General features: G+C 36.9%; 1 protein-coding gene across 1 annotated transcript; it reads right to left on the minus strand.

The window, feature by feature from the left end:
* Positions 1 to 1,135: 1,135 nt before the first annotated feature.
* Positions 1,136 to 2,891, minus strand: LOC141398688 (uncharacterized). The gene is made up of 2 exons (XM_073976245.1): positions 1,406 to 2,891; positions 1,136 to 1,344 (listed from the first exon to the last, which is right to left on the minus strand). The coding sequence occupies exon 1, from the start codon at positions 2,598 to 2,600 to the stop codon at positions 2,127 to 2,129; it is 474 nt and encodes a 157-aa protein (XP_073832346.1). The 5' UTR covers positions 2,601 to 2,891; the 3' UTR covers positions 1,136 to 1,344; positions 1,406 to 2,126.
* Between the last annotated feature and the right edge of the window lie 7,881 nt (positions 2,892 to 10,772).

Below are 10,772 nucleotides of genomic sequence, written 5' to 3' on the forward strand. Positions count from 1 at the left end.
AAGATATGTTGTTTGAGTTATCCATCTTTTCTCGAATATGCACGTCGATGAGTCTTTCGAGCGTCTTAAGTAGAAATGATGAAAGGCTTATGGGTCTGAAGTCTTTAGCATTTGACTACGTTATCCTGCTTTGGGTATGAAGACAACTTTGACCTGTCTCCAACTCGCAGCAACGTAGTTAAGGGATATACATCTACTATAAATGTACACTATCCAAGGATTTATTATGGTCTCCGTACATTGTAGCATTTTTGGTATGCTACCATCTGGCCTCGGAGATTTGTAGGGAGAGAAGCTGTTAATAACCCATGTAACTTTACTCGGACTTATTATCTTATCGACTTCAGTATCGTTTATATCTGTATTAGTATTGGATTGCACTTCGCTGGTTCTATCAGAGCAGCCAGGGAAATGCGTCGTAAGCAGAATTTCAAGAGAGTCGGCTGAGTTATCAGACCATGTGCCGTTGTTTCTCTTTATATATGTGGGATTCGAGTGTCCTTTTGCCATAACCTTGCTTAGCCTGGCTGTATCTTTGGTGCTGTCTAGTGCTCCGCAAAATTCAATCCATGATTGCTTTTTCGCTCTGGCTATGGCCTTTTTGTACTCCTTTAGCTTATCCTTGTATGGCTGCCAGTATCCGCTTTGGTAGCTGTCGTTAAAAGCTTTCCGTGACTGCTAACACAGTTTAGAGAGCTCGGATGTCCACCATGGTGGATAGTGCTTTTTCGATCGCGTCCTAGGACATGGTACTTTAAAAGCTGTATCTAGAGATTTCTCCAAAATAGATACAGCTTTATCTATACCCGCCGTAGTATCGCTTTTGTGTGGAATGCTGGGTAGTTTGTCCCGCAAAACCCAATTGAACTTCTCCCAGTTCGTTCTTTTCGGGTTGCGAAAGCATTTAATTGACGTTGCTTTTTCTGATATTGTGATCTGAGAACGATTTTTTATCGGATACTATCCAGTTAGCTATTTCTAGATGACGTTTATCGGATACCAGTGTGAGGTCAATGACCTCCTGCCACCCACTAAAGTTATCCGAGCTTGGAAATACAAAATTTGGGTTAGTACCTCTATTACATATGGTAAGATTGTTAGTATTAATAAAGTCTAGAACTGACTCACCTCTGTCGTTCGTTTCTGTGCTGCCCCATATGGAATGCCTTGCGTTTGCATCGCAGCCAATGATGATGGTGTTGAGTGGGTGTATGGCCTCCATGGCGCTCCAGACCTCGCTTGGTGGGGCTTCCCTTGAGTGGGCCATGTAGCAAGAGGCAATAAAGAACTGCTTGCCATTGTCCAGTTCCACTTTTGCAACGGTGAAGTCCGATGTACTATACTCTGGACATAAAAATGCGTTTATTTTATTTTTAACAATTAGACATGATCATGGCACAATTACCCAGGTAGTGGCATCGTAAAATTTTGAATATGTTATGTCAAAACTTTCTTTATGTTGTTGGGGAAATTGTTGTTGTTGGCCCCTCTAGCTGCATATTATCTAGCAGCTTTCCGGCATCGTCGATGTCATCTGCATCGTCTTCTCCGTTCGGGTCATGCGATATTAGTATCTTTACTTTGGCTTCCCTCCCGCCAAAGAACAGTTTGTTGCCGAGTCTCTCTAGTGCCTCCACTCCGGCCTCTGTTATAGAGAGAACCAAACGCATGCTGTTATTGTTCGGGGGTTCAGTGGCGATTACGGACCAATCGTCCATTGGAACAGCCTTGTTCATCCTCGCCAGACCTTGTAGTAGTTTCGGGCCGTCACAATCTATCTTGGGCAGCCAAACTCTGGCACGAGGTCTTATTGGGATTTCTTGGGCTGGGATCAACCACAGGCTGATGTCTTCCCATGCACAGCTGATTTTAGCCATACATTTTCCAAGAATCCCTTTGAGAACTCGTCCATGCATTTGATTACCCTGTAGCCACGATGAACCTAGCTTGAGTCGAAATGAGGCACGGGAGAATCTTCGTTTGTGAAAACATGTTCCATAACTTGTTCTGACAACTTAGTTTCTACCATGCCCCATTCCGCAGTGGTGATAGGGACAGCTTTCCCTTCTTGTCGTTAGCCACGGCAACCATCAGGTCGTCCTTAACAACTTCATTGAAGGGACGTTTTATTGTTGAAGAGGCAGTAGTGTTGTGTTTTTTTTCCTCTTGGCGGGCTTATTGTCCTCAGTCCGGGAGCGCTCACGTTTGGAGGAAGTTGGGCGATCGTCGTTTCTAGAGGTTTTGGCTTCCTCGTATTCCTCGACGATTTTAGTGTATTTTATTTTGTCCAGCTCATCCCGTTCGTGGACCGTACCATTTGCAGCATTCTTGGCGATTTTGCCGAGAATGAATTTTGTCTTCTGGTATAGGCCCTTTCGAACGTCGGCTGGACTTTTCTTATTGATTTGTGTAGTTTTACCATCCTCAGAGACGGTCAGAGTTGCTGTTTTTGTGGTTGTCTGATGAAGTGTGTCAGAACCGACAACACTTAGTTGGCTAGCTACCAGCTCCTGGCTGGATGCTAAAAGGTCATCCTCGGAAGAGTTGCCAGACTGCAACCGAGGAGTTTTGTTTTTATTTTCTATTGTATTTTTCTCCATATGTTATTCCCACGAGTGTGCCGTAAGGGGATGGACCATCGTACGCAGTGACGGCTTGCGCAGACTAGGCTACTAATAAGTACAACTCGACCGTGCCCTGGCGCCGAGGGGGGATTGCTAGCGACCAGACTTCTTTAGACACTAGTCGGCCATTCAGGTCCTCAGCACAACTGCCACTACCTTGATCTTAAAAGTGTATATATATGTCACTCGTCCCAAAGGTGATCTGTGGAGCAAAATCAGTTAACCTCCTGGGTTCGTGACAAATCCCTCCTCCTTTTGCAACCGGGCTTGGGACCGTCTTTGGCGGAGTTACATGGAACAGCCAGAAGGTTTTAATGATGGTACAAATAGAGTTTGTCTTTCAAAACGAAGTCTTTATGGTTTGAAGCAAGCACCCAGATGTTGGAACAAAAGAATGCAAAATTTCCTGAAGAAACTTGGTTTTAAGTCAAGTGCCGCAGATAGCTGTTTGTTTATAAGAGAGAAAGACGGTAAAAAGTTAATCCTTGCTCTTTATGTTGATGATGGGTTAGTAGCTGCATCAGACAAAGAAGAACTGCAGTATTTTCTAAGCAGTTTAAAATGAGTTCAAAATTGTTTCTAATGACGCTTCATACTTTCTCGGAATGGAAATTGAAAACAGCGTTGATGGAATCAAAATTTCTCTGAAGGCATATTCCAGAAAAATATTGGAGAGATTTAATTTCTCAGAGTGTCGCCCAGTTTCAACACCAATTGAAAACACAGTCAAATGCATTGCAAAAGCAGGGAAAGTACCAAGAGAATTTCCTTATAGACAGGCAGTAGGTGCTCTAATGTATTTGATGCTGGGAACAAGGCCAGATTTGGCATACAGTGTTGGTTTTCTCTCAAGACACCTTGATAACTACACCGATGAAGAGATACAAATTGACAACACTGCTGCAATTCGTCTATCAAAGAATCCAGAATTTCATATAGGAACGAAACACATCGATTTCAAACACTTCTTCATACGTGAAAAAGTCACAGAGGGTATAATGTCAACATGTCAAGTTTCATCTGAAAATCAACTAGCAGATTTAATGACCAAACCCTTACCTAAGCCTCGATTGCAATACTTAAGTATACGTTTAAATAATAATTAATTAAACAAGGGAAAGTGTTGAAATATTTGTTTAACAAATTAATATGTACTGTATTTTATAATGTTGATTTATAACATAGTAGTCATTGTATTATGTATATGTATTCAGAAAATATTTTTTAAACATACTTCACTTCACTAAAATATTCCAATCTAATATATACCAGCCGACCGACCTCGATATAGTAAATCGTATAGATCTACAACGATTGCGTTGGCTTGACCATCTAAGCAGGATGGATAAAAATGCCCCAGCCAAAAAGGCATTTGAATCCGAGCCACTCGACCGTATACGCCCCAAGGGAAGGCCAAAACTCCGATGGAACGACCAAGCTGAGGAAGACATCACAAAACATGGCATCCAAAATTGGAGAAGTAAAGCAAAAGATTGGCGCGTTTGGCAATCTATTCTTAGATCGGCTTATGGAACAAGACGATCTGTTTAATATAAAAGCTATCTAAGTAAGTAAGTAAGGATGCAATAAAAATGCAAGCCATTGCGAAATATCCCAGAATAAATAAAATGCATTTGTTATTTGTGTAAATCGAGAATACAAAGAACTTTATTATATAAACAAAATTAAAAAACAAGTTTCCATTAAATTCAATCGCAATTGAGCTTACTAACTCCGTTTTCCATTTAATCCAAGCGCATCTGATTTTGCTTCTGATTATGCTTATGTTGCCTTCACTAGTTCAGCATTCGACATGGACTCCAACTCCACTACATTAAAAATTTCCGTCTCGTGAATTGCCGCAAATATGTTCGCAACTTAAGTTTTTATTTCTTTATTCTATAAAAAATTCTTAGAAATTTATACACTCTTTTTTGTTTTTGGAAAAAATTATTTCACCAGCGGCGGGTACGGATTAACGAACTGGTTTGTTTTGTAGTGATCATTAAGCAAGGGCATATAAAATGTATCCAACGGAGTGCATTTTTTATAACTCCGTGTGGACTGCATCGAATGATGTAGTGATATCATAACTCCACATGCACAACTTCAAAAATTTTTTGCTGGGTTGAAAAAGATGTACTCCAACTCCAAACTGCATCCACGGATGCAAACTTTTTGCTGGGTATAAATTCACTTATGAATTTTACAACAGAGCGCGCAGCTAGGATGCACTCCATTTACTTCCACAGCACACAGCACTTCATTTTCGATCCAAGTCACGGCTTTTGATGTAGTGTTTTGGATTGAATTTAAAGACACTCTTCGGATTTTGTTTTTAATCAATCTAAAGATGCAGTAAGAATGCAAGCTACTGCGAAATATCCCAGAATAAATAAAATTCATTTTTTATTTGTGTAAAACAAGAATACAAGGAACTTTATTATATAAACACAAATTAACAAAATTTCCATTAAATTCAATCGAAATTGAGCTGATTTTGCTTCATCACCCTAAGGTTTTTATGTTACCTTCCCATCGCTAGTTCAGCCTTCGACATGGACTCCAACTCCATATTATAAAAATAAAAATATAAATATTATAAAAATTCTTAGAACTTTATACACTCTTTATTGTTTTTGAAAAAAAATGATTTCGCCAGCGGCGAGTAGGGATTAAGAAATTGGCTTGTTTTGTAGGTATCATTAAACAAGTGCATATAAAATGTATCCAATGGAGTGCATTTTTCATAATTGAAATCATAACTCCACATGCACAACATTCAAAATTTTTTGCTGGGAAGGTGTATTTAAAAAGTGGCAAAAATTTTGAAGTACTGCAATGCAGAGTTATTATTTCACTACATCTTTCGATGCAGTCCACACGGAGTTATGTAAAATGCTCTCCGTTCGATACATTTTTTAAGCACTTGCATATATGTATATCCCTAAAAACAAGCCGGGGCCTAATTACGACATTCGTTTAGATCGAGTATTTGCTCGAGAATAAAAAAATCGAACTATGAAAACCTATATGTTCTTCAAAGAACATTTAAAAGGTAGACAGTAAAAATGTGTTTATTTTAAAGCAAAAACTAAAAAAAACAAAATAATAATAATGAATAATACTTTGGGTAATAATTTCGGAATGAAGATGTGCTAGAAAACTGTAAAATTCACAGCCATATATGTACATATACTACGAACAGACACTTGGAAAGGTTTAGCCAAAATAAATCGTATGTTAAAGGGGGTAAAGGTGTGCGTTAGCCATAGAGAACGTAATTTTGAATAATAGTACGGTTACACTAGAGTGTTTTGCCGGGTTTACCCACTTCGAGAGCATTTATTTGAAGTTTGCGCTATGGAATTGACATTTGAAATCCAAACCCACTGTGATAATCCGGTTAAGCGTAACCGGGGTATTAGTTTGGCCAACAAACTGATTAATGTGGTTTAGCCAACTAAGTGTGGAATTAAATGTTACCCCAAAATTTTTTGCAAGCGATACGATTTCAATTTTTTCTCATTCACAAATATATTTATGTTTTCGGGTTAAAGTGGTCTTTTCTTCTGAATGATGAGACATCTAGATTTAATAGGGTTCAAAAGAAGACAATTTTCACCTGCCCGTTTACAAACTCTGTCGAGATCAACGTTTAATTTATGAATGGATCGATCTAAATCATTTAAATTGGTTCTTAAGAAAATTTGCACAGCATCGGCGTACAAATGCACATTACTGTGAATTAGCTGTTTGGGTAGATCGTTTGCATAAATACAAAAAATTAGAGGTCCAATAATTGATCCTTGTGGGACACCCGTACATTCAGGCAATGGTTTGGATACGGAGTTTTGGGCATACACTGATTGTGAGCAGTTGGATAAATAAGACTTGATAAGATTTGTCGATGTGTTGGAGAAATTGAAAAATCTCCGGAGCTTTAGATAAAGCTGATTGTGATCGACTATATCAAAGGCTTTGGAATAATCTAGAAGGACGAGAAAACATGCCTTGTTCCCGTCAATATTAGTCCTCATTGACTCAGATACTTCCAATAGCGCTTATGCAGCTATGATCTGCTCGGAGTCACGACTGCATTTGTTTATGTATTATTTTCTCGAAGACTTTAGATAAATAGGGTGGAATTGTAATGGGTCGGTAATCAGTATTTGATTTTGGAACAGGAAGGATTTTGGATGGAAAAGTGCTCGAGGCCAAAGTGCTGTTGAAGGGAAATGTGAGATAGGGTAAAATACGCGGCAGTAGAATGCGAATGAATTTTGGATCAATACCGTCAGAAACGATGGCATTAGACTTAACCTTTATACAACTTGTAAATACTTCATCATGGGTGACTCATCGAAACTCAAAATTCCCTTCATTAGATTCGCCTCCGCTAGGTTCAGAATTGTCGTAAATGAAGGATTTGCGGGAATGAAAGGTTTATTAATAAATGTGTTGTTAAGCTCATCCATTACCCTGTTTAGATACAACAACTCTAGGTTTACCAACGCCAATTTCATAAATGAGCTTTTGGAGTCTATTGCTTGATTGAATTTAGTTGTGTAGTATTCAGTTTTAGCGAGATTTGAACGAACGAACCAAAGTTTATTAGCACCATCGACAGGTTTTGTTTTAATACGAACAGTCACATTATAAAGAATATCTTGCTGAATGAAATCTGACTGTTGTTCAACAGAGTTTAGATTGTAAATTTCATTCCAGTAAATGTACAGTCATTTCTCTTCTAAAGCACTGCAGTCCAGTCTATTATAATCGGGAAATGAATAGGTTTGTTCAGGCTGTGGTACATTAAAGTTATAAATTAGGTAAATTAGGTCATGTTTCGAAAAACAAGGCGCAGAGATCTGGTCATATAAGAGAATATTGTACTGATTGTTTACAAAGAATAAGTCCAAGAGTGTGTTTGTGGTTGAGGAGAAGTGAGTGGGTAAGGTATTATTCACTGCATGTAGTCCAAACGACAGCATATTATTAGACAGAGTGGAAGCTACGAGTATGTTAGAATTGAAGTCACCGGTTATTACTACTTCGTGATGGCCCAAACTTTACATCTTCAAGAATGTTATGAAGGGTAGCAAGGTCAATATTATTGTTTGGTCTATATTTACAACCAATTAACATTTTACTATTGTTCGATTTAACTTCAATGAATACATGCTCAATTTCATCGCCTTCTTTAGATTTAGTGTATAATCTAGCATTAGTATTGTTTTTGGTTAAAATGGCAACACACCCGCCACGTTGCTATATCTCCGATCGAAATATAGAATATCCCTTTAGATTCACTAAGGTGTCAGGAATGGAAGAACTGAGCCATGTTTCCGAAACGCTCACTATATCAATTCCCGAAGAGTTATTTGAATTCATCAATCTTATTCATAAGACTCTGCGAATTAATATGGCAGATTTTTAATAATTTCCTTTGCTTAGCAAGGATTCTTACTAAATTATTAGTGACGTCTCTGGAATTATTGTGCAATCTACCCGATTGCATCATAATTACATTTACTTGTGATATAGCAGTCAGCATTGTGTATAATTAAAAATATTGTTCTCCTTGTATTTGGAGTTAAAGAGATATGATTGATTTTAGGATAAATTGGAATTGAAGTAAAGGTAAAAAATAAAGACGATATTAAGTGTAATAAGAAGAGTATAATGTAGAGTAGGCCGGGGCGATTTGAAAACCTCAATGGGCCCTTCGCGTTTCTGATTCCTGGGATTGAACAGGGCAAAAAAGTCCAATAAACCATAGGTCTACGGTGAAAATCGAGCCTCCCGATGTTGACTTTAAGATTTCTATCCGCGTTTTTCTTTACATTTTGGCATATAACGTCCAAACCATTGAGATTTTCTATCCAACACAAAGACAAAAATTGTGGCCAAAACAGTAATTAAGAACTCTCTAATACATCGCAAAAGGATTGGAATGCTCCTTCATGCCGTTTTGGCCATGAGAAGGTGCAAACTTTTCCGAAAATGTCGATAAATGGCACTGTGCTACAAAAGTTGACCAGAAAAAAATTCAAGCGTTCTGATGCAAAATTCTATTGTGTTGGGATCCATGGATAACGAAAATGCCTTTAGTTCCTTTGGGACACTTCGTTTTATTTTTTATAACGGTAAAAGTAGTGAAAATCTGGGTTTCTTACATTTTCAAATTTAAACAGGCATATCTTCTTTTTTCACAACGGATTTCTATTGATCCTTCTTCCTTTTAAAGGGGTGAACTATATCTTTCGAACAAGTTATTATTTTTTTTAAATCGGTAAACAAATGGCTACATTAAAGTGGTTTAAGTCTGAAACCCTCACAAAAAAACTATAACTGAATTTCTCACAATTTTCAAAATAAATACTGAACAAAACAAATACATATTTTTGAAAATTGTGAGAAATTCAATTATAGTTTTTTTGTGGGGTTTTTCGGACTCAAACCGCTATAACTTAGCCATTTGTTAAAGCTCACATAAAACATAATTTCTCTATAGTCAATAAACACTTTTATCAATAAAAAATTGCAAAATCCTATTGCCATTCATTTGCAATCTTAATTTCACAAAAAATAATGAAAACATAAAAATTTGTGCATAGTAATCACCAAAGCAACAAAAAAACGATCAAAACAAACAAAGCAAATCGAGAGAGAACTTAGTGAGAGCCAGTGTTAACGACAAGTGACGTCAAGTTTTAATTGTCAGATCATTATTGTCTAACAGATCAATAAAGCTTTTCTTAATAAGGTGTTACAATTTTAACAGTAATTACGTTGTAATACATCTAAACAGCTTTATACTCGCGCCTAAAAGACGGCAAAATTTTTCCTTGTAAAACCAATTTCATAAAATCATTGTTTTTGTACCACCCTGTTCATAGAACTTTGAAACGTTACTTATAATGTCAGCTGAACAATTTGATACTACCCACAATAACGCGGAGTTTGATAACGGGCTCCTAAAAGAGATAGAGAAAACATCAAACATCGATCAATCGGGAACCTCTCAAAAACACCACGCTTAACAGACTCAGCACTACGTCTATTTCAAATTTTAAATGAGCTTAATAGAAGATTCTGTGAACTGAGAACCGAATTAAACGATGTTGGAGACCGTGTCTCACAGCTGGAGAAAGCTGCAGAAGATACTCAAATCATGAAATCTAACTTAAAAGACCTCAGAATGGAACTTCTAAGACAAGAGAACTCCCATGTTGCATGTGAGATACGAATAAATGGTATTCCTCATTATGAACTTAGATGAAATTTTTGGCAGAATTTGCAGTTCCATAAAGGCAGACGTTCCACGTATTATGTCCATCCATCGACTTCAAAACAGGAACAACACTAAGAAACTGAATTCTCCTGGCGGCGTTATCATAGCCAAGTTTATGTCGCCTTACGAAAGAACTTTTTTCTAAAATACATAACTGACTTCAGAAAGCTTAATAAAAATAAACTTGTCCTGAGTTCTATTGCCCTCCAAACATTTGGAAGTTAAATATATCTTCTCTCAGTACATGCGTCTCCGTAAAGTGCATGCATTCAGTTAAAAATGCGAATGTTGTCTATTTACAAGAACAAATATGTTGTTATCGCTTTTTTATCCGTATGTGGTCACAACTGCGCGACTTACAGTTTTATAAAAAGCGACACTTTATGTTGTAAAAAAAAAATACTTAAAGTCTGGAGTATTGATACTACTGTCTATTATAGAGAGTAATGTTTTCAAAACAATAGTGGCAGCATTACAAAAACAATTTATCTTGCAAACAGTTAGGCGAATTGTAATGAAAGCAAATAAGTAGAATAAAACATGAGTTGATTGTCGTGATTTCTTCAGTTTTTGTGACGTTCAGTTAGCAATCGGTACAAACTTGATACAAAAATTTAAATGAAAATAAAGCTGTTTAGTTTCTTTATTGTATATTTACAACTTTTATAAAAAGTAAATCAAACGTATTATTATTCATTGGAATTCAATGTTAATGCGGTTATAAAAGGTGCATTGTATTATAAAAATTGTTTCTTTTTGATCAATTTTATAATAAAATGCATCTTTTATAACCGCAGTAACATTAAGTTCAAATGAATAATAATAATATGTTTGAATAAACAATAAAAAAA

Source organism: Musca autumnalis, unplaced genomic scaffold (assembly GCF_047663935.1).
Source record: "Musca autumnalis isolate F117 unplaced genomic scaffold, ASM4766393v1 scaffold_3, whole genome shotgun sequence".
In the NCBI taxonomy this organism is placed as follows: Eukaryota; Metazoa; Arthropoda; class Insecta; order Diptera; family Muscidae; genus Musca; species Musca autumnalis.

Coding starts and splice junctions, on each gene's coding strand:
- LOC141398688 (XM_073976245.1), bottom strand. CDS start 2,600: ATGGAGAAAAATACAATAGAAAATAAAAACAAAACTCCTCGGTTGCAG.